The sequence below is a fragment of the Grus americana genome, chromosome 11 (assembly GCF_028858705.1).
Source record: "Grus americana isolate bGruAme1 chromosome 11, bGruAme1.mat, whole genome shotgun sequence".
NCBI lineage: Eukaryota > Metazoa > Chordata > Aves > Gruiformes > Gruidae > Grus > Grus americana.
Window position 1 is genome coordinate 15,649,933 of NC_072862.1, and position 25,436 is coordinate 15,675,368.

Sequence of the window (25,436 nt, forward strand, 5' to 3'; positions counted from 1 at the left end):
TTTAAAAGCTAAAAATAACCCTAATGAAGTCTCTTCTCCACAAGGTGAAATGAAAATTTATTATCCTTTCAGTTTTCAACTCAGTTTTACACTGGAGTTCAGCCCTATTTTAGGGCCATGGCTTCCCAGAGGGAACGCTAGTGAGCATTTAGCTTCAGAGATACCAAAGCTTTCCAGTGCCCCTTACAGCACAGAAAGAGTAATTGCTATGAAACTTCTCCAAAATTTATAGTCAAGTACTCTCTTTCCCAGGAAATTCTGGAGTACCGTGCACCTGTGTAATCAGAGACGGAGCAGTTGCTGTATCAATCTCGTGCACAATTTATACAAGAAGGGCCAATAATACTAGACTTGTATGAATGCAGTAAAAGACCTTAACTTCATCGGGATGTGAAGCCCATCTGTCATTTTCCTCCTCCTGTCTCCGCAGAAATATAGTTCAAGCAAGACCATATTGCCACCTTCCACCACTAACATCTACCAGGAAAACCCTCTCAGAGATAAAACAAAACCAACAAAAGTTAAAAATGCATGAAAGATGGCAACATTACCATCCCTTAGAGACTGAGGTCAAGTTCTCCTTTTTTTTTTTTTTCTTCCTCTTCAAACGCAGCTGTGGTTATTTACACAATATGAGCACTTGCCTGCTGTATTCCTCTCCTTTTCCTGAGAGTCCGTGCTGGTTTATGTCATGTAGAGATCCTGTCCACCCCTGCTAAGCAGTTAAGTCTTAAAGGTAATACTTGGTAGTTATGGAAGTATCTGGCGCAGAACATACCTAAAAATTGCTCTGGTTCAGAGTGGCACAACACTTATCGGGGCTCCCTAGATGGATTGAGAAGACTGATGGAGGGATTCACATTTTTAAGAAAGGAATTTGCTAATTCCCTTAAAGCTTCAGTATTTGTCCACTGAGAAGTTTGTTCTAGATGGTTGGCAATGATTAATGATTGTCATTTCCTTGCCTGGGAGAAGAGACACCATTCTGAGCAACCTTTGTGAAGGCTGTAAAGAGGGGGAAGACATTCCCTACATCCTTGCTGCTATGTGACCAAAAATGGACTGACCTCAGTCTAGTCATGTCTGCTAACATGGGAAAAGTATGTGAGGATTTTATGATGAACTAAACTAAGATTTTGAAAATTATGTTTATTATTTCCTATTGCTAATGCAAGCAGAGCACAGTCAAAGACTTCGGTTTGAGTTTCACCTTTAAATACAACTGATTATTGTATACAACACTGTTATAGCCAGAAGGAAAACCCACCAATTATATTGATCTAATAGCTTATTAGACGTCACTCTTGCTGCACACAAATGTAGAGCCAAGTGCATTTTTCTGGCTGAAATTGCACAAGCATGATGTACCACAAAGGCATCCTCAGATGTCTGGCTCATTGCTAGTTTCCATACATGACCTTTTAAGGAGAATTTAGGTCAGCCTAAATAAAACAGTTTGTTTCAAAATGGGGTGCCATATGTCAAAATGTACTTAGTCAGCCAGTATAATTTTTAGCCAAAAATTCAGTATTATCAGATATGGTGCTAAAATCTCTGTACTCACAATTTTCTCATGCTGTTTGCGTATGCATTTGAATATTTTGCACAAATTTGGGTTTGGTTGCTTAAATTAATCAAAATATTAAAAAAAATACTACCATACTTATTAGAATAATACTGATAGCATTGTTTGTTAAAATCCTTAGTAAGTAATACTGCTAAGTTTCCATTATGCTTTTTATGGACTAAGTTCTATCATCCTTTTTTTTTTTTTTTTTTTTAAATTCTAAACAGTTCCATTTGCTATATAGATATTGTGGGTGCTAGTCATCCCTTTTTGACAGGACTATACTGAATAACACACAAGGAGGTGCCATAAACTATCTCTAGCTAAGAAAAGGAAAACTTATTTCACAAGGTAGCTAACAGGCCCCTTTGTCTTGGCAAATATTCCCTGTGTAGGATACAGAGAGAAGGAAACTCCTATTGGTCTCTTAAGCAGAGCTATTTTCTAAAGAAATTCTTCTAGCAGAGAGGAACACCATAGTATTGTTATACTGATCAAATCTCAGGCAGTGTGTGCTGCCAGACTTCCAGGGACAGCATGGCTGAGAGCACAGGTTGTCTGGTAACACAAGGTAAACCCAGCTAGGATGCTGGATGTCCCAAATATAGACCCATCTGAGACAGAAATGCTGTACTACAAGAGCCTGAACTCTTCTGATTAGTCCACATTGAAGCTATGATGAAAGATTTTTAGATCCTCATTAATCCCTACCTGCCACACAACAGCATGATGCTGCCACTGGCTATGTTCCCAACCCTGCATACAACAAATGCAAGTAGCACTGACACTATAGCACGGGAACAGGAGAAGTGGGGGAATGAGGGAAAAATAACTTGGTCTCAGTAAAAATCCATATTAATTTCTGAATGTTGGGTTGATTATGCCTTTTCAATACAATATAAACCATAGTATCAGACTTAAATTCTATGCAAGAAAACGATGGGAATCTCAGACTATCCATACTCCCTAGCCACATTCTGTTGTCTCTACTCAAAATTGCCAGCAGTACAACTGCAAAAATGCTGCACTGACAGTTTTCTCACAAAGTGGTGACTGATGAGGGTCTCTCTCTCAATTGCAAGTGACAAGAAATGGACAGATACAAAGATACTCTAGCCATAGCCATTTCTGCACACGCGATGAAATTCATCTTCCGTGAATTTTTGTGCCTATAAAAACTGATGGCGTGAAAATTTGATGAAAACTCACCCCCTAAATGTGATGTAAACTTAGCCAAAGCAAATGTTTACAGTTTTCACCCATCTCTACCACAGATGTTTCATTATTTGGAGAAAACTCTCATTTTATGGAGAATTAAGCCATTTCTTTTTCACAGTGAGAGCAAAACTAATAAATGTATACTCAGTTAATTTCACTCTTGGAGATTAAGTTAATAGAGCAGATGAACTGCCTTGGGATTTTTCCCTTCATTTTTAAAAAGAATTGAAAACAACTGCATACCTACTGCAGGGCAACTGCAACAGGAATTTTCAGGCTGGTAGACATTTATAGACACTGCAAAATCTGGGGGAAATAGGCACCTCAAAAGAGGCAGATTGGAATCTTGAATAAGTGACATGCTGCAACTAATCTATAACCTAGCATTATGAGAAGTAATTCATGTATTTGGGAGCGTAAGGCACATTGAAAGGGAAGGTGAGCTGCAGCCCCAAATTTTATGTTTGTTGGAAATCACATTCAGTGGCAACACCAGTTCATAGTTTGGCAACATTTTTCTTCCAGGCTTGCAGATATTGGAAATTCTCTGTGCTCTGTAGCTGGCCTTCCAATAACACAGAAGACTTTTTCCCAGAAGGAAAGAAATCTGTGTAAGACAGTCTGAGAAATCCCCTTTCAATTCCCATTTCATTTACATCTCCTCTTCCTTCCTTCCCTCTCCTATTCTTTCCATTATCCCCTTTCCTTGTAGTTTTGGGCATGATTTTTTGCTCCTGGCAAGTCTACTAAGCAGATGGGTCTAGAAAATAACAGAAGTTAACTTTCAGATGGTCTTCCATAATTTACAATATGTTGCACTTATTCCTTTTTTGCTTGAGTTTACTATTTGGGGAAGAAAAAGTCTACAAGAACAGGAGTTCAAAAACCTGCTCACAGCTTTCTACCTGACATACTGAATATATATTTCAGTTTATTTATTGAAAATGCATATTTGTTTAGTAGGAGTTAAAAATTTAGACTGATCCAAAGTGACTGAAATCTAAATGATGAATTGAAAGACTGGTATTATTCTATCTTTTTTCTTTAGACTTAGGAAACATCCTTCACGGTTTTGCTAATATATTGTATTATTAAATCAACTAAAAACCACAGAGACAGACCATAACTGATACTACCTTGGACATTATTAAAAAGAGAAAAATTCTCCTTCATCAGAGGCTGAAAAAAAAGAATGATGTAGTAGAAAATTCTTGGAATAACTACTGTATTTCAAAATTCCATCGTATTTTGTTCTTACCAAGAGGAATGCCCAGGAGCTTGCCCAGCAGATATGTCTGTTGTCTCCATTCATGGACACTTTCAAATTTTCCTTTAGGCTTCTTGACAACAGAGAGCAGCCATCTTTCTGAGGGTGTGTGTGGCAATGTTTTTCCTCAAACAAGGATAACCTGTTTCTCTTCATTTTTAAAATAGGTGAAGTGAACATAAAAATGTTACCAGAAGTTGCTGAATGTTTCCAGGTCCTACTGAAGCATAAGAGATATGGAAGTTGATTGTACAACTTGCAAGACACACAATTTTCCACAAAAACAAACCCTAAGTGGCTTCTGTCTTGGATTGCCCAGAAAAGCCAGATTGCTATTTTGTACCCAACAGACTTCTCTCTCTTTCGTTATCTCTCTTTATATACATACATAAAAATACACAAAATGATTGGGTTAAACAAAGGTATGCTTCTGGTATCTCTTCCTCGAAAAAGGCCTGTTCCAAGTGTCATATGCTCTGTAGGTGTTCTACTTCATGAACCTCAACATAAGACAAATTTCAAAATGTTTTATAAGTATTTATAGCTGCTTCTATAATGACATGCTGAACAGCAGCCATTGGGATATACACTTCACTACTACAATGGATTTTAAAGCCTTCTTCAGTAATAAGTCCCGAATGATTCAAAATCCTACATGTTTTTTTCAAGATATGAATGTCTAATGACATAAGATGGCAGAATAAGGACTTCTGTTTTCTAACAATGCCTTAAATTCAGCTTCAATGTTAAAATCCAGCAAAAAGGTTTCAAGAACTCATAAGGGGAAACCTCTGTGACTGAGCTTAAATCTTAATAGAAGTCAGTGCACAAGTGTTATCCCACAGAAACAGAACATATTTATTCAGATGTGCAAATCTCATTCTGTTAGTTTTGCACAGAGACAAATACGGTAAGGGTAGTAGAGAGGATTATGAGATAATGACATTTAGAACCTCAGAGAAGAATGGGGTTTTATCAGTTTTGCAGCAGATGTCTGCACATGGGAACAGAACACAAAAGTTAAGTCTACAGAGACTGCCATGTTTTTCAGAAGTCTCAGAATGTGGTTAATGCTGTTATACCAGTTTAGAAAGAGTAGGTATAAATATAGTGAGATAAACAGTGTGCTCTAAATGGGTATTCTATAAAATGCAGAACCACTAACACAGTTAAAGATCCAACCACTCTGAAAGAATCAGCAGACCCACAACAGAGTTCTAAAGATGGGATTGTTTGGATAACTTGTTTAGCTCTTAATTCAGTAAAGCACTTTAATGTATGCCTGAATCCACTGCTTTGGTTAGCAGAGATGTAATAATTCACATATGTAAGCGCTTTGCTGAAATGAATACTAAACTACACATATATGATCCCCTGCATGTAATGAATCTTCTGTACTGTCTTGATATATGTGCATGTATTGCGGGATTGTTCTGTAGCCAGACACCACGAAGGGTAACAGAGGTACTCTGGGAAAATGGTATATATGAATAATAATTTCATATAAACAATGTCTGTTATACTTCCAAACCAGCAGAATTTGGCCTCTCAGAGCAAAATGAGCAAGAAATACCATTTACTGTATGTAATGGGATGCCAGCAAGAGAATACTATACCAAACATTTAACTTCCTCCCTTTGTAACATTCCCTTTCCAAACATCTCTTGAGATTTGATATTTAAACATGCAATTTACCAACCTTCTCAAATTAATGTAAATATCCAACAGAAGTTAACTTAAAGCCTCAGTATGTAACAAAACAATGCACTATGGCTTATTTTAATGCAGTGAGAGTTATATAAAATAAAAGTATATGAAGATGTCATTAAAGGAAAAGCGATACAGGAATGAACTAAGAATAGATTATATGAACTAGGTAGAAATAATGTTCAGAATTCAGATGAAAATGTCTGAACACAGTTATTCTTTGTGCTGGTCTATAGTTTTCCAGGGTACTCTCCAATTACTTACAGGTTACTGGAATTGCCATACCTCATCGGACTAGCAATCAATCTGACCTATTGTTTAGGAAAAGAAGCAACAACCCATTTTTCTATTTCATCACTGCACTGTCTCCTCTACTTGCATTACTGCATGTAACTGTGAACGTTCTTATTAGTCATAAAAATATCTTTAATCCTATTAATTCTTGTCCACTACATAATATTGTGTTTGATTCAAGTTTAACCTTACATTTGAAAAAAAAAAATTAGAAAAATGACATTTTATTGCAGTATATTCTAAGAGCTGTAACAGAGGCCTAAACCAGCATGAGGACAGCTTTTTAAAACTTACTCCAAAATACATACGAAGTTTTCACTCTTCCCTGTCTGTAGAATCAGTGAAAAGCTTTCACTTAGTTCTTGTGCTCTATGGAACAGAAAGTACCTAAAATGCAAGCAGGCTTGTAGATCTATTATATCCTTCTTATTTCAGGCTATATGTGAAGCAGAGACGACTGAGCATAACCCTAGTTTTGGTTTTTTCACCAACTTACTTTTCACCAAGGCTCTCCTCTGTAGTGTAGCCTTTAATACAGATTCAGATAATTTCAACTGCTACCAGAAGTTAAACTTTAAACAGGTAATTTAGGAAGACATTCAGTCCAACATAATCTTCAGCTTTTTTACTATCTGTACTTTTAAAAAAAAAAAATTAATCCAAATTAATTCATTGGAATACTGTGTTATCTCTTTATGGTCAAATGCAACCAAATGGGTGTCCTGGTTTTGGCTGGGATAGAGTTAATTTTCTTCCTAGCAGTGGGTATAGTGCTGTGTTTTGGATTTAGGATGAGAATAATGTTGATAACACACTGATATTTTCATTGTTGCCACGCAGTCAAAGACTTTTCAAGCTTCTCATACTGCCCTGCCAACAAGAAGGCAGGGGGTGCCCAAGAACCTGGGAGGGAACACAGCCAGGACAGCTGACCCAAACTGGCCATAGAGATACTCCATAGCATGAGACATCATGCTCGGTATATAACTGGGGGGTGAGCCAGGAGGCAGTTCGACTCAAGAACTAGCTGAGCATTGGCTCCAGGTGCTGAGCAATTGTGCTGTGCATCACTTGTTTTGTATATTCTTTTATTATTTTTATTATTATAATTCTCTTCCTTTCCTGTCATATTAAACTGTCTCTATCTCAACTCATGAGTCTTACCTTTTTCTTTTCAATTCTCTCCCCCATCCCCCTGGGCTGGGGGAGCAAGTGAACGGCCGCGTGGTTGTTTTAGCTGGCTGCCAGGTTAAACCATGACAACGGGTTTCATATATGCAGCTACGGTCACCTTTTTGTTGGTGGGTTACTCACAATTAACAATATACGTTCTTGATATTTTACAGAGACTGTAGATACTAATCTAAAATAGAAGAGCTCTGACAGCCTTCAACATCTCTTTTCTGCCTGTCGTGTTTAAACAAGGAGATGCATACGTTAGAACGAGAAGTAATTAAAAACAAGCAGACTATGAATTGTATCCTGGCTTTTAGTATAATTGCAGTATTGTTCAGTTTAAACCACACAAACTAAAATACAGTTTTTATCATGCTGTTGAAGAACTTCAAGAAATAAATGATCTCACTATTTCCTGAAGTCGATGCCATAATTATTCACAAAAAACACTACCTCAAGAATAGACATACATAGTCCACAATGAAATGGGCATATTTGTGCAATTACTATGCCTACTTTAACTGTCTTATTCTGGCATAATAACTCCACAAAGATAAATTAAAAAAAAAAAATTAAGACCTTACAGAACTTCAAATATCAGATCAGGTTTTATTATATTCAGTTTGTGGATTAGTAAAATCCATAAGATATCAGGTTCTTATTATGATATTTACTTCATATATTTTGGTCTCTCTTGTTAATAATGGCTTTCAGCCACATATTTCAGTGATATGGAGTTTAGGCCAGATGCAAATAGTGATTACTTGTAGTCATCCAGGCATGTTTTATGTACACATACTTTATCTTAAATTTTGGAACTCTTCATGTCCACATATACTACATAAAAATTAACTTCTTTTTTACAAGCAAAAGTAATGATTTTTGTGTTAGTGATACTCATGAGTTCCCAAAAAGTACTTTGGGCAATCTATTTTGGATTGTGGATTATTCTCCATTTTAACTGCCCATTGTTTAAAAGGTACTCTGTATGACTCATAGGTAATTTACTTTGGTATCTATTTCTGATTACATGACAAACATTAACAGGGTAATGGCACTTTGGATATACATCTACATTTGTGTATAAATGATCATCCCAACTAAAATTCTTAAAACATTCAGAAAGCATTAGGCACTACATGATTCTAGCCAACCATATAACTCTGTATATGAGAGGCAGTAATCCTTCCTCTGGCAATCCACATATACCCTGAGGATAAGATTCAATTACCCTTATCTTCACAAAAAACATCTCCCCACTTTTTGGTTTTAAGCACTGCAGAAAAAGTTTCCTCATGGCAAATTAAATTGGCATTAGCCTAGAAAAGAATTCTTCACTTTTTTAAGAGCTATATTAAAAGAAACAAATAGAAATACTCGTGAGCAATTTGTACACTGAAACAGAAACCTACCTACATCTTTTTCTCTTTAAAAGGAAGAAGTGATAATGCAGAAGAAAATAATATAATTTTTTTAACTTTATTTTTTTCCTAAAAAAAATTACACATGGGGCAGGAAACTAGGACTACAGCATTTCTGCAAGGAGTTGTTTCTCTTTATGCCCAAATCAAGAACTTCTGTTTGATCTCATACTCCATCTTTCATCGTACTGCAGGGGTGCCTAAAAAGAGAGCTAATTAACGTAAGTTATGTCATAGCTTGAAAGGCCTATAAAGTGTCTGGAGCTTCTTTTGTTCTTGAGATAACCATTAATAAAGCATACGGTTTGTGTAGCAGTAATAACATCCGCCTCTAATGTACTTCAGTCTTTTTAGAAAAAAAAAATCAATTTAATAACATCCAGACAATATTGTACACAAGACATTGAATTTGCTGTACTAATGTTCCATGTTGCCAACATCAGCAGGTTCCTAAGCTACAGAGACTTGCCTAAAATTCTGTAGAAAGGTTTGTAACCTTGTCAATAGTGGACATCAAGAAAAAGATGATTTGTCACCAATGCAATGCCACAACGCAGCTACCCATTTTCTTGTGGCCTGTTTTTACAGCATCCACTTGATTTCACGTTTGTCTTTAGGGTAGCTTTCAGACAAAGGAAACAAAAGTGTGTCATGTTTTCATCTTCCTTTGTTAAAGGAAGGTAAGGAAAGTATTCTTTCCTGTCCTGTGTCAGAATCTAAACGTTCGGGGAATTTTACTATATCCAAAGCTCAGACTTTCATTTCATGTACAACAGTTGAAGCCAATAGATTGTTGGTCATCTTTAAACTCACTAAATCGATTTTTATTAAAAAAAAATAAAATGCAGAATTATTAAAGCTAAAATATTTATTTCACAGATCTCTAATATAAATGAGCGGATTGAAATAAAGGCTTTTATTGACCAAGTGACCAGTAGTCACTAGTAATGACCAAGTATTTTCTTAAGTATTTAAGAAAGCACAGCACCATATATTACTAAATGCACTATAAATATTGATCCTGTAAAAGTATGCATTAAAGTCCAACATAGCTAAGGAGTTATCAACTGCTTATTATTGTCTGCAAACATAGTATATTATTATTAAATCAAAGCTAAATCCAGCAAATTTTGAGGTGCTAATCTCTGGATTCAATTATAATTCTATAGCATTGTATATAGACAAGAGACCTTCCAGACTGTGAAGTTTTTTCATGTAAAGCAGATGCAAAAGCAGCTATATATACCTAAAAGTCATGGAACTATTTATCTTGTAATTTCAACAGTTCTGTTCAGACCTATCATTAGCTGTTAGGTCTTTCTGCATCATAATCATTTAGCAGTAGTAATAAAGATGTTATTGCAGTTATTCTTTATATTCACCCTACCTGAAGTCTTAGCACTGACAGAAACCATCTTAAATCTCTGCCCTGTTGTAATGGTTCATAAGCAGAAAGAAAATATTTCTCTCCCATAGAAAATGAACTCTCCCCAGAGCCCTCAATAATAGGAGAGAGACAGATGAAGTTCTATTCCCTATTACTTGCCTGGTAAGTGAAAGGCTGCAGAATAATGAATAAGGTAACTGAATGTGGGGGTACTTTTAACTTAGATGAAAAAACAAACAAACAAAAAAAAGCATCATGAATTCTACAGTACATTCATCCTTCATTGTTATCAACAGAGATAAAATTCAGGAGAGAGTTCTGGCCTGTGTAACTGAATTTGATACCAGAAAATTAGGAAATTTTAGGTGAGTTTTTGGTTTCCATTTTACTTTACTAAGTAGTGAGGGATTATTGCTTCTGGTTTTGCATGTATCTACCACAGCATATAGCTATAATTTCAGATAATTAGGAAAGCAAATGTTTTTCAGGGTCAAATGACAAACCCAAAGGGAAGGATATAGTTCAATTGATTCAATGATTCTTTTGCTTTCTTTTCCAGATTTTGCATGTGGTACAATATGACCAAGTGAAGAGCTTTCAGGCTAAGTAAGGGAGCAGAACATCCATTTCTGGATGTTGCAAGTCACAACAGCTCACAAAGATGGTATCTTCCTTGACCGCTTTTGAGTGCTACATCAATCCATATGACAAAGGAATACTAGAATCTGTATCCAAACTGAAATTTCACAAAAATATTTGCTTATATACTTCAATGATGTACCTGTTTCCCCTTGATCTCAATGGGATTTTATACTGTGCCCTGCATCATGGTCATGGAAGAAATGCTTTTGGGCTTCTTCAAAGCAATGAGGAGATGGCCATTATACAAATATAGAACTTGATAGCCACATAAAAACAATGGGGGAAAGGAGGAGAGAAAAAGACCCATGCTGCAAAAGATACTGGCACTTGGTCATTTTAGCCAGTGGGGAAAAAGGATCATGAGACTTCACAGAGTTGCTGGTGAGTCACCAGGGTTTTAAAGTGTTTCCTCATGCAGTTATACAAAAGGATTTACTATATTATTTTCCTTTGCAATGTCACAACATACTGAGAACAGTCTTGCTATATTTAAAATGTCAAAATATGTTAAATATTATTTAAGCAGATACTTTCACAGTTCCAAATTTTTTTACTTTTCAATTAGTGACTAAAAGGGCTTTCAACAGAGAGCATGGCAGGGCTTGAAGCTCTGATAATACCTCTGATCTCACTGTAATTTCATTTTTAGATGTGCTATAGCATTTTAGGAATATTTACAATGTTAATCCTCCTGGAATTTTCTATGAGTTACTTCCTGAAATTTTCCAATAGCAAGGAAGTAGAATGGTGTTATTTAAGAGGAGACAATTCTCTTCAGGAGAGAACCTAAAGAACTATCTTTTCCTGTAGTCATGTCTATTTGCCTGCCCCTGCCCCACAACAACAATGTCTTTTCATGCTCTTAAATTAGAATAAGCTACCTAGTGAAATACGCAAGTGCAGTATTTTGCTTGGTTTCTAATAGTACATTTGGATATAATAGTAGAAGCAATAATATATAGCAAAAGCAAGACACACTCTGTTCCAACTGACATCAAAAGGATATTTTGAGAGCTAAAGGCTTTCTCCTGAAATAGGACATCTAAAAAAAAAACCAAAACATTGCAACTATATCATAGTTGTAATTGTAAACCACCTCTTGGTACTAATGTTTTCAAATATTTATTTCTGCTACATAGTGAAAACCTGGGCTTTTATATGACAGTGTAGATGGATTTATTCTTGCAGATTAATTGTTCTCTTTTTGGTACTTCATGTGGCAAAGCTGTCACGAATGAATTACAGGAACTTGAAATTACTGAAAGCAAATTTCATGAATGAGAAAAAATATGTACATAGCATAAACTCATTTATAGTGTGTGAAAATCTAGCTCCTTAAGGTGCAAGATTCCATGTATGGACTCATAAAAAAAAGGAAATAGACATTAACAACTTAGAGCCTCAGTCATACAAATAAAACTGAATGTGTTATAAAAATAGCATCCACTAGATTTACATTTTAAGTAGCAGAAGATATTAAGAAAACATGCGGAAGTGGGGTTTTTTGGTAAGGGAGATAGGGACTCATAAGATAAATGGTAAAATGAAAGTGTTCCTTCTTTCAAGGAAACAGTCCAGAAGATAATTTAAAATAGTCTTTTGATGGTCATAATTCTCTAGCTCATAGACAAAATCAGGCTGATGTCCCCCCAAAAATTACTTAATTTACACTACTTTCGGGATTTAATTGGAGCCACATTATTCCACTTCAAAATTATTGCAACACAATTTCTATTTAATACATTATCAGAAAGAAGCAGCTTTTTAATCAGTTCTCAGGCAGAATACATCGTCAATAATATGTAATAAAGTGCTCTTATCCCTGTTTACACAGTATCTTTTTAAAAAAAGACTATCTTTTGCAAAGATATAGATGGCATGGAAAAGAAAAAAAAATATGAATTGTTATTTACATGGTGACAGGATGTTTTCACACTCCATTTTTAGAGACTGTCACCAACAAACTGGCAAAGCCTTCACGGTTGTATAAAGAATTTGTTCCTTTCTATAAGAGAATAAGATGTTTCTGCTGCAACTAATAATGACATATTTAATATTATCTAACATTAGATAAAACGTAACATAAATAGGTACTTTGCTGACAGGGTAATTGAGGTAAACAGTAGCTTAAGAACTTATCTCAATTAGAGGTATTACTTTGTGCATCACTGTCCACCACAGTATAAAAATGGCAGGAAAAATATAAATGATAAGAAAGATGGGAAGCCAATCTACAGATGAACGGAGAACAAAAAACATGAGGGGAAAAAAAACCTACTAAGCAGTTTAAAGGTGTGATTTATAAAAATAAAAAATGGCTTTGGAGAGAATAAAGATGGTGTAATGCAAAAGCATGGGATCTTGAAGTGCACCACATGCATAATTTTTAGGCACACTGACATTGCAAATATGTAGGATACTGCATTTTCAGTAATTCTTCCTTTCTAGAACAACAAATCCAACAAAGAACATTGAAAGCTGTAATGCATTAAAGCATACATATGGAAATTTTTTACATTTTTCATACTGAAGCATTTCACACTGAAAAGGACAAACTGATTTGATTTTTTTTCTACATATTTTCTAATAAACAATTTAGAAGACAGTATAATACATTAAATATTTTATAACAGTTGGGTAGAATATTGTATATTAAGTAAAAGCTACCCCCTAAACATAATATTCTTGCTAAACAAGGTAGGATTCTTCAAGCTAGGCCTTTGCAGAAGTATACCTAAAGGGAAATCTGTCCTGCTGCTTATTGCAACAGCTGTGCTAAGTATTATCATCTCAGATATAGCTGTTGATTTGCACATGAAAGATATATAGCACATGGTTTTGTGAAAATACTGAGCTGACTGTATCAGAGAATTCTTTCTTTACTGATTTCATATGACAGAGGGAGTTTCTCCATGGTCTCTTCCCATTCTTAAGAGAGGAACCAACTTCATAGTATAAGAAAATACAAGACATCAGAGGCACATCCTTCTGAGAGATTCTGTAAATCTCCTAAAGATCAGTGTTTGCTAGATAAAGTAAAATGTTCTCATAGAACATTTGAGGACTTAACTTAAATCAGATGATATATAGCATTTGACACTGTCCCGCACAACTTCCCTGTCTCTAAATTGGAGAGACGTGGATTTGACGGATGGACTGCTCAGTGGATAAGGAACTGGCTTTATGGCCACACTCAAAGAGTTGCGGTCAATGGCTCGATGTCCCAGTGGAGACCAGCAACGAGCGGCGCTCCTCAGGGGCTGGTATTGGGACCAGCGCTGTTTAACATATTTGCGGGCGACATGGACAGTGGGACTGAGTGCACCTTCAGCAAGTTTGTCAACGACACCAAGCTGTGTGGTGTGGTCGACACACTGGAGGGAAGGGATGCCATCCAGAGGGACCTGGACAGGCTTGAGACATGGGCCTGTGCGAACCACATGAAGTTCAACAAGGCCAAGTGCAAGATCCTGCACATGGGTAAGGGCAATCCCAAGCATGGACACCAAGTGTGAATACAAAGAAGGATTTAAGAGATACACTGAAACTGTACTACTACCAGGGATTTATATGAGCACAGACAGCTGATAAAAGACTTAAGCCATACAGTATTAAGGAGTTACACTCATTTACTTAGGAAGAAAAACATATGACCTGTCTGATAAAAGTATTCCATTTTGAATATTTAAATATCTGAAAAACAAGCTAAAGTTCAGGTATGTTACTGCTTCCAGAATTATTCAGTAATTTCAATAGACAAATTATTTTATAAAGCCCTAACTTTCCAAATGTCTAATCAAGCAACAGAAAAATCAATTAAAGCTTTACCCCTGAAGAATCACCCATCTTCAACAGTAAATACAGAATAAGAAAAGGCAGGAGATATTCTTATGTAACAACAACAAATAATCTCAGTGAAAAGCACTGAAGTAGGGAGACAAAGATCAAAGGTCACGTAGTCTCCTCCAACTTGTAAATAGTTGATCACCACATTTCACAGAGGTACTTCTTGTATGTCACAGAGTAGAAACAAATATTTCTGTTGTATTTCAGATATATTGCCATTGCCAATTGAGATGTGACCCAAAGAAGTACAGTAAATACCAAAATGGACAAATGCTGATGTCCAATGGAATTTCTTTCATAATATCTAGTTCTACATCTTAATGCATTACTTAAATATTGAACTTCCTCATTCCTTCTGCTACACAGAGCCTAGCATTAATTCACATGAAGAGTGTTACAGGGCTCCTCAGAATATGCGCAAATGCATCCTTGCATTTTTTTAAAGGTGACAGACTTCCTGGCATGTCCTGATAAATTCACAAAAAGTATGAACTTTCTTCTTTTAGAGAATGAAGTTACATAAAAGGAGTGAGCAAGGTATCTGATGAGAAAAATAGATCTTCAGATTGCAGTTAGTTATTACTCTACATTCTCTGAATAAAAAACTCTTAACCAACAAAAAGTAGAATAGTAGAATAATATTTTTACTACACCAAATGACAGTAATTGACATAACATTTTCAGAAGATCAGAAAAAAAAAAAATCACAATTTTCCCATTTCCTCTTGCTTACTGATTGCTAATAGATAAGTTTTAGTTCAGCTAAACAAAAAAAGACACAACAGAAAACAAATGTAATTTCATAAATGAGAGAAATGTGACTAAAAAGTGCAAATCAAAGCTATTGCTTTTTTCCCCACAGAATATTGAAACCCCACACAGCACACTCATATTTATTACTTGCTCAAAATGCACTTTGAAGACTGAGATTGTTGCTTCCACAAGCATATAACAGCAGGTATCTCAAACCACAAAAACTTCCTAAAATAGTCCCAAAACTTGCTTTAGCAGAAGATAAAGAGTGTAGAAGGAAATTATTTCACATGCAAACATGGGGCCTACTAGAGCTTTCTCATCAGGAAAATTCAAGGCATTTCTGCACTACCATATAACATCCATGTGATATATAACAAGGTAATTTAATTCTGGGCAAATTTCTTTATACAGATCAATAGAACCAAATACATTTTCAATAAAAGCTCACCAATTGCCAACTCTACACCTCAGTCTGCCAGATAAAGAAATTAAAAATAGCGAGTACTACATCTGTTCCTTCTCCAGTCATAGTAAACTGCTCACTGTCCACTGTACATATCCCTCTTTAGCTTCAAAAAACATTGAATTATTAATAACTATTTTGGGAGATAGAAAAGTTTTTTCATGTTTAATGATGTCTCACAGGGGATGCATTATATAACAGTCAAAAATGTACCCTGGAGGAAAATACTTCCTTAATATATTATTATCCTAAGTTCATTACTACAGTAAAAGGCAATCTCTATCCTTGAGCGATATCACATAAGCATCACTTTTGCTATTAGTAAAATGTCCAGTTATCCAAAATAATTTTTAGATCATAAGAAAGATTGTCACTGATTTTTCAATAGGCATACACTTTGTATTGGATACGCAGCTTTGGTTTTTCCATCAAATAAAGGTGATAACAAACTTACTTTTCTGTCTGGCCAATTATATTTTGCAAATATTGTATCATACGTGTCCACAGCTCCATCAGTAATCAACATTATGGCTTGGCTGCAAATACTTCCTTGTCCTGTGTGATTGAACTGTGAAAGGAAATAATTTAGTTACAGCACATTCCCGTTAGGTGAAGATAGATAGGATTGCACTGGATAAACATGGATCTTGTCAAATCTCTAGCATGCTTAGAAGTAGGCGAAAAAGTCTCATGTTGAAAACATTTTATCATAGATATTATGTTCTTATTGAATTATAACTTCAGTTGTGTAACAGAATCAGGATTCATTATATATCCCCATTTTATCAGCTTGAAAAATAAGAAAGATACATAAATATAGCACTTCTCCAAATTAAAAATGTATTCCCCTGCTTTAGATAGATAATATGTATTGATGCATCTACATAGGGTTTGCTTTGATTTAAATATAATTTTAAAAGAACAAGTTACACAAAAAGAAGAAATCAATGACAATTTTACTGGAAAGTACAGAAGATACACCACTCAGAGACATATGACTATTCATATGGCATTCATATTCACTCAGGATTACATTCCATATGTTATTTTTCATAAAATGTTTATCTGGGAGAACCAAGTTAATATTTATATATTCTCAGATTCTCCTATTACTGAAAATGAATACATATAAGTAATTCAAGCTGCTGAACAGCAGTACTTGAGCACAGGTACTTAGACAGCAATCAACATATCCTTTGGAGTATGCAAAGAAAGCTTCAGCATCCCACAAAGGGGATTTTCTCCTGGTCAAAGAGCAAGTAAATTGGACTGAGTCATAATATAAGCTTTGATCTCTTGATTCTGGAGTTGGTGCCTTAATTTTAAATCCATGTGTTTCCACTTGCTCTTATTGCAGAATAGATTCTTACTTGTCTGTGTATTATTTTATATATTCAACAAACTTAGGTGAAAGTCAATTTTAGCAAAAAAAAATGCAAAGTTGGAAAATTATTTTATTTTTAATTACTCTGTACGAACAGTAAAAATATCTGTGAAAAGAGAAATAGTGGGGCATTACACACAACTCTTTATAGATTGAGCTGACGTTTGAATACATGCTAATGAATGAACAATTTCCTTTTGTTCTCTTCCTATGTAGTTTTCAGGTACGTTACCAACTTTCAGATCAGACAAGGCCTCATCCTACCACCTTTCTTTTGGCACTGAGAAAGCCAAGGAATAATCACCTTGTCCCACCTCACCAGTCTATCTGTTATGAATACTGCCCAATAAAGGGTAGTCCCACTTGAGAAGTAGTATTTAAATTTAAAGGTGAATTACCTTGCAGGGACTCTGACTGCTTCTGGATTCCACAAAATTTATTTGGAGTATTCTAGTTTGATTTGGACTAGTAACTCCTCTGCCTTTAACCTTCCTGCAGTCTACTTGCCCTTACATATTCGCTGTTCTTCGCAAAACTCTAAAAACATTTTTTCTAGAAAAAGTTCTTAACTTCTAAAAATGTGACCTTTGTAGACATGCCTGCAGCAGGAAAGGGAGTGAATGGTAGGTTCCAGCAGTAAGCTGTCCTCTTCTCTTCTGCCTTCACATTTCTATATCTGAGTAATCACATCCATAAATATCATTCAACAATCATTTTTATCATCTGCAGCTCTCCTCCAGATCTGTTTCCTTTTGATCAAACAGGAACCTCAGTGAACAGTAATAGAAACATGTTATTTAAAGGGAAACTAATGTGGGTTTACAGAGTTAGCTATATTCTGGCCACTGCCTGTGTGAAAACTCCTATCTGTGATACCTGTAAGGCAATCAATCCTTAAAATTCTTCAGTCATGACAGTTTTTACAGTCCTAGCCAGAAACAGAATTAAAGTGGGATTCCTTCATTAGTATGATCTTCGATCCAATATTTTCCTCTTAAAGTTACTTGTAAAGGGATATTCTTCACATGGAAAACATCTTTTGAAAGACAAGGTACATTAAAAGGGAAATTAACAAAGGGGGAATGCCTTCATATATTTATTTTAAAACATCACTCTGCATGCATCTGTATCATTCTATGTAGTTATGTGTTCGAATATTTTGAAGAATGAGATTAAATTCAAATCCTTTGATGAGTAATATCTTCTCATATTTGTCTAGAACTTTAATTTTATTGAATAGCAAGAGTGATGAAAGTGTTTTCCATAATAATAACAATGACAAGGGCCTTATGATGAACTACAATTAACTCAGTGATTCATCAGTTAGCATCAAAAATTTCAATGCATTCTGACATTTACAGCATTTGGTTGTGATTAACAGTCTTTGAAATGTCACAGAATTTTATTTAATTGGCTATGATTTTTTTAAAGGTAATCACTGCAAAGATTGCATTTATCACCAAAAGAGATAATTGCAGTTGTCACATGACATAGTAGGTGCCTAACTACTGTACCAAGCACTTTCATATTCTTACACTGTATAATGAACACTGCATAAATTGATGATTGGAAAGAATTTAGAAGTGGATTTTTAAACATGCTTCTCAAAAGACATCAGCATCAACCATCTTCAAGCCTTAATAACCTAGGCAAATACTGAAAGGTAATTGCAAGGCAAAATTAACTGAATTTAATTAGCGTAACCCCTGAACCATTCTAAAATCCAGCCAGAATCTTAATAGATGATTTGTATAAAACAAAGCTTTTTCTTTTTTTTTTTCCTTTCCTTTTTTTTGGGGGGGGGGTCCTCCTTTTTTTTTTTTTCTTGTTTTTAAAATGTAGATGAGACATCCTTAGCTAACTTATAATTCACATGAATAGACTTCTGGCACATAAAGGTCACATCCTGTAGACAATGTGGAAAATGGTTAGCTGTACTCTTTTAAGGAGAGATTCAGTAGCTTTTTCTCTGGTCTAGGCTGCTTAATAGAAGCTCCCAGAGACTTTGCTGATATGCCTGTATAAAACGGAAAAGATTTTTATGGTGTTAATTCTGGAAGTATATATGCAAGAAGGCTTGAAGCTATTATACTCCCTTTATAGTATAAATAGAAACAGTTATTACTCCACCTTGAATAGATCTGAACATACATGTAGCATGATCCATCATGACCTCACAGATCAAAAGACTCTCAGTCATCATAGGTCCAATTGAGTATATGGGATGTCAGTTCCCTTTATTCTCAAAACTACCTGTTTATCTAATGAGATTTTTATACTACATTTATCATTATAACTTCGGTTGCCTCACAGATTTTATAACAAAACAAAAACATCTCACCTCAGGTCTTCTTGATCACTGTCTGTAACGTTGTGGGGTTTTTTCAGTTTACACAGTTTTGGAAGACTAGTATAGAACATCTCTTGTACTGAGGCTGGTTGCTGTTTAACTGCTGCATATCTGTTTCCTAAGACTACATTTAGTGCCCATAATGGGATTCTTAATAAAGCCTCTACAAACAACATAGAGTGTTCTTTACTTCATGCAGCTTTTCCCATTGTCATTTTTGGCATTCACCACATGAAGGAATTAGTTCCACACTGTCTCGGTGAACACATGGAAGAAGATCCTTATCTTTTCATCTTAGGATTTTATGCCTGGGAAAGAACTGATCAATATTGTGCTTCAAGATGAATACAGAGGAATTGGAACTATTAGTTAATCTATTATCCTACACTATAAAGGCAGGCACACTTGTCAAGTCAAACCCTTTGGCGAACATTTTGTTGTGAGGTCTCATTTGCAATCATCCTTCAATAAAAAGACAGTTTGCTATTTATTTTACATGGGATTTTCTCTTTCCAGCAGACTAACAGATTTTAAATTTTTTTCCCCAAAAAGAAATTACTATACTTAAGGAAAAACTTTAAAACATTTTAATGAATATAAATAAGCTCAGGGAAAAAGGGAAAATAAGAAGGAGGTGGAAAAGGACCAGAGTGGGGGTGGGAGTTGGGGGGTGGTGGAGAAGAAACTCTTTTCAGAGTTATACTTTTTACTAGTAAAGAAGGGTGAATTGGTTGCTAATGAGCGTATCCCAGTCAACACTCCAAGGCATTGTTCAAATGGGAAACGATAAAGCAAACTAGTTCTGGATCTGAACTATCAAGCAGCAAAATAGGGGGTCTAAATTGTCAACCCTAGACTTAGGCTTTTCTGTAATACACACCTATAGATGACGTTAATAGCAGTTATTTGGAGCCTATAGACATAGAGTTTACAGATTTCTTGGAAACAGGCTATCATGGAAGGAAGTCAGGCTAGTTTGGCTCACTAAGAAGAGATACCCTGAATATGTTACAGAGGTTCAAGCAGTATGAACAAGGCATTGATTTGTTTATTTTTGAAAGTTTGTCTCTAAACATTGCAAATTTCTTTTTATCTTTAAAGCTAGTGTATATATACACACACAAACCCCCCCCATATTTACTTTTCTGGATATGAAGTGTGATTCTCTCAAGGACAAGCTGTTCTTAGAAACAAACACGTAGTGGATTTACTTGGAAGTACCCACCACTAACATTAACATTATACAATATTAACTACCATCAGCTGGACTGCCACCATGATAACCATATCAGAAGAGATTAATTTTTATCTGTAGACAAACTAGAATGCCTAAATACACAAGGAACTACATTCTCATCATAACATCATCAGACATTTAGCAGAAGAAACTGATCATCTAAAAATCATAGTCCATACATTTCAACCCCAAAATTTGGGCATCAAATCACACTCTTGTGTTTGAATTGCACTGCAATCTCCCCTTTTTGTTGCTTTTAAAAGCCTTTAAGTAATCTTGTTTGAAAAATTCAAAGCAACAGAAGATCTTGCACAATCTATTTTAAAGGTTACTTAACAATTAAAATCCACATGATTTTAATTCACCTGTCAGGAATTTGATGTTGCTCTGCCTTTCTATATGATACCTCTCTCTTCAGTAAAAAAAAAAAAAAAAAAAAAAAAAAAAAAAATCTTCTGCTACACATAGGGGTTCTAAATCAGGATCAACTCACTTCTTAATTGGTTTAGATTATTAAAAAGAATACTTCCTTGTAATTAGTTATTAAAAAAGAAAAAAAAAGGTGAATGTTCTCCATTACAGAAATCCTATATCTAAACTGATATTAACAGAAGTTGTAAGCAATGGCCTTAGTCCTACCACACTACCTAGGGTTTTCATTCATAGTATCATGAGAAATATTTGATGGTGAATTTTATTTTCATTGGTTTGCTCCCTCGTACTACTTCTCTTTCATTACTACTACTGTTCACTTTTCTCCTTTTTTTCCTTGCTTTTTCCAATATACATTCCCAAGAAAGTATACAGTCAGCCGAATCAAAAATATTGCTAAATTTGGTCTTTGCTGGAATATGTAGCATCACAATATATTTTACCTTTGCCAGAAATAATAAAAAAATTTCTCTGAAATACACTACATAAAATCATTTCACGATAACGACTGAGACTGATGTGCACCTTGTGAGGAAAAGTATTTCAGGCAAATACAATGGGTCTGATTTTAATTGAAAATATCCTTTGAAGGACAATTTCTTGGACAAATAAGAACTCTACACTGATTTTGTGTGGAGTTTGGGAGGGGAGGGAAATTAGATGCCCTGCACTAGATTATCTCCATGATCCTGATCATCTTCTAGAACTTATAATGCTTATAGGCATTATTCACAGGCATGTTATCAGAAAGTTGGCTTCATGTTTTTGGCAGATAAATAGTTAAAAGAATATTAATATCTCTGAGCTGGCTAAACAAAGCTTTACATTTCTCCCTCTACCTTAGAATAAGTACAAAAGTGTTCAAATAACTTCTTTTATTTAAGCCATGAGATACTAATTGTCATGTCAGAAGTCACACCAATGAACAACTATTTCACGACTCTAATAACACTGTGTGTTCTCAAAGTGTTTACAAAAATACAAATCCTTCCTAAAACATTAGCCCTTCCAAAGAAAAAAAGAATAATCTAAACTGTGAAATTTGCCTGTTACCCTGGTATTTTTTAACAACTAGAACAGCTACTGAAATAAACCTTATTTAATGCGCACGTGTATGCATATACACTGTATATATGGACACAAAATACATGCATATAAAACGTATACATGTAAAAATGTAAATTTGTTTATATCTTTATCACATACAGATCGTATAGAATTCTTGTTCTATAGATAATATTTTAGTATCATCGCATTTTTGAGTGAGTTCTAATTTTCTATCTTAAAATTGACAGTAATTGCTAAATAGCAAGAAAGGTGTCAGCAGCATAAATCCGAAAAGCATTAACTTACTTCGTTGAGCATGTTGAAAGCTTCATTTAAAGCAATATCCAGCATTCCAATTCCTTTTGCAAAAAGTTTGTCAAGGTGTTCCCTGAAATGCTGAAACATGAACAAGAAGGTTTTGTTTGTCAGTATATTGTTACGACATACATGTTGACATAAATGATTAATGATTTCTGGATTCTTCTTTAGACCTATTTCTTAAGCTAAAATGACTACATACATTAATTCACAAACTAAGGTAATTCCTGGTTTATCCTTTTGACACAGTAAACTAAGCATGTGTTAGAACAATATTAATGCGAAGGTATGACAAGATATGTTTGTGGCTAGTTATTCAATCAAAATGTTTTTCTTTGGTTTTGTTGTTTGGGTTTCTATTTAGGGATATCCATATCTTCTTTTCACTTCATATAGTAATTTTTATATATTTCTAACTATTCAGCTTCTAGGTTTTTGGTACCTGCTACATAATAAAAATAATTCTTTCTGAAATTTAGCTGTGAGATCCTATTTTCTGTTATGATTCCTCCCTAAAAGATAGTGGAGCCTAAACATTAGGCCATTGCAGTTGAAATGCAGTTTATCAATATCAATATAACATTTAGATTGATAAAGAACTACTCTACACAAGATGACAAACAGGGCTAACCCCTTGCTAGCTATATATGACTGTTCAGTATTATGTTGCATAGTCACATTTAAACCCAATTTTTGCAGTTTTAAATGGCTCATCAATTATACACTGCCACACCTGCTGACCATGAGCATGGGTAAAATTTTATCTTAGAGGTTGACAGGTCAGAATTCATCCTATATTTTTCTCTTTCTAAACATATGTTATTTCTCCAGATATGTCAGAAGTTTGGCAAATTTCACAAATTTTCCACTCAACACAAAAAATACGTTTACTGTATAATACATATATATATATATAAAAAAAAAAATTGTAATTTTTTTAGGGAAAACATAAGCTATGAAGTACTAAGTAGCACGTTTTCAAAACAATGTTAGCAATACTTTCCAAAACTAAAATGTTCAGGGGAGAAACAAATTCTCTTAGATTTATAAGAAGGAACAATATATCATTAAAAACAATATCATGAACCATAAAAGGACACTGTATACAACAAACAAACAAGTACTTCTCTCCTCTGACTTTCTATGATGGAAAGTTTTTTTTTTAATTTCACAAAATAAAAAGATATTACAGCAGTATGTTGGAAGGCAGAGAACTTCCTATTTCATTATTAAATTTCAGTAAGTTGAAACAGGAATATTTACATCTTAGCCTCTAGGCAATTCTGAAGCCACAAAAAAAGGGCTGCTTTTTCAAAACAGTTACTTCACAATGACCTAGTAAACGTGGTTTATCACAGCTCAATACTTCGAAGAACCAAAAGGCACAGTACTGTTCCTCTAAATAAGCATGGATAGCGTAAACACCCATACGGCTACACTACAAAATAGTTCTTTTTTTTTTTTTTTGCCTGACTTAAACATAGCTAACTTAAGTAAATACAAGTCAGTATCTCCATAGTACTAGTAATTACTGTTTTAAATAAATTTTGAAATATAATAATTTGTAAGAAGAAACTGAAGACATATGTGGTGGGAAATAGCAGGGGAGGTAATGCTTTTGTGAAGCATTATTGCAGTCTCCACAACTTGATAAAAAAAATTCATCTCTACAGGTTAGTAAGAGGAAGTATTTTATTTGTCAGTCCATTGGTCTTAAAGCATTATTATAGGCAAGAAAACCAAATCAAACTAATTAACTTGGTAGAAGAATTAAAATACTACTGTCCCTTGAATTGTGCCTTTCATATTTTTTTACAAGTAATAATGAAAATAAGAATGAATACAAAATATCCAGATATTCAGTAAGTGCATCAACCTCTTGTTATTCTGTATCCAACTTGTCATTTCAAAATATCTCTGAAATTTAGGTCCAAATTGATCAAAAGCCATATCAGCATATTTTTGACTTGCAGCTAATGTGGGCTGGAAATTGAGAGTGGCAAAGACAGCAGTTTCCCAGACAAGGGCTACTTCAACTGTCAGCAGCACAACACTGTGTGTTTTCCATTGCTATTTCAAAACACAATAACTGACTAACAGTCAGATTCAGAGAGTACTGACTTCAGTACTCAGGGTGACTTTAATACATCTGGTCATTAGTCCATATACAAAAGGATTAACTACAGCACAGGACTGTTACAGTCATTAAAGCTTTTCAGAAACTCAGAAAATACAACCTTTTTTCATGAAATCTGTAAAGTTCATAAGAATTTAAAATTGTTCACTGGAATTCTTCAAAAACTAAAATGTATGTTTATAAAAATCTCCAGGAAACACCTTAGCAAAACCAGTTTTACATATAGCCGATATTTTTAAACAAAAAGTGTTGTCAGCAGTTAAAAAAATATGGAAAACAAGCAGTTTACTATTGTTTCGTCAATGTCAAAACCAATTTCATAACATCAAAGTTTTGTGTTCAGACGTTTTCAAGCTCCTGAAGCAGCCCTATGCTCACAGCCTGTCTCTCCCAGATACGTGGAAGTCAGGTTAGTTTACAGTTACCACAGATGCTTCCCCCAGTAACACAGGGATTCATCTCAAAACAGAGGAGTTCTCTGAAAATTGATAAAGCCAATTTTTTGTATTGGAAATAAGTTTCTATCTAATCTTACCTTTTCATAAATCAGGTATGTTAAAATAAATATTTATTATAAATCATATTTCTCTTTGAATACATTACTGCTTCATAATTAAACTAGAATTATTTTGGTATTAAAAAACTCATGATAGTTTATAAAATCTGAACGCTTCAGAGACAAATACTGTGGAACATTTATTATAATGCATACACATCATCAAGTATGAACATCCAGCATAAACAGATTACCAAAAATTACTGGCAACCTGTATAATCTCTAGTGTAT

General features: G+C 34.7%; 1 protein-coding gene across 3 annotated transcripts in view; it reads right to left on the reverse strand.

Annotated features, from left to right (window-relative positions):
• The window catches only part of CACNA2D3 (calcium voltage-gated channel auxiliary subunit alpha2delta 3), a 460,032-nt gene that overhangs the window by 215,032 nt on the left and 219,564 nt on the right, over window positions 1-25,436 (reverse strand). For all 3 annotated transcript variants that reach the window (XR_008578815.1, XM_054838171.1, XM_054838172.1), the window contains 2 exons: window positions 22,501-22,590; window positions 16,199-16,312 (listed from right to left, as the gene is read on the reverse strand). Coding sequence is in view for 2 of the 3 variants with exons in the window: in XM_054838171.1 (XP_054694146.1) it covers window positions 16,199-16,312; window positions 22,501-22,590 (204 nt within the window). In the remaining variant the exon portion in view is untranslated. The remainder of the gene's footprint in view (window positions 1-16,198; window positions 16,313-22,500; window positions 22,591-25,436) is intronic.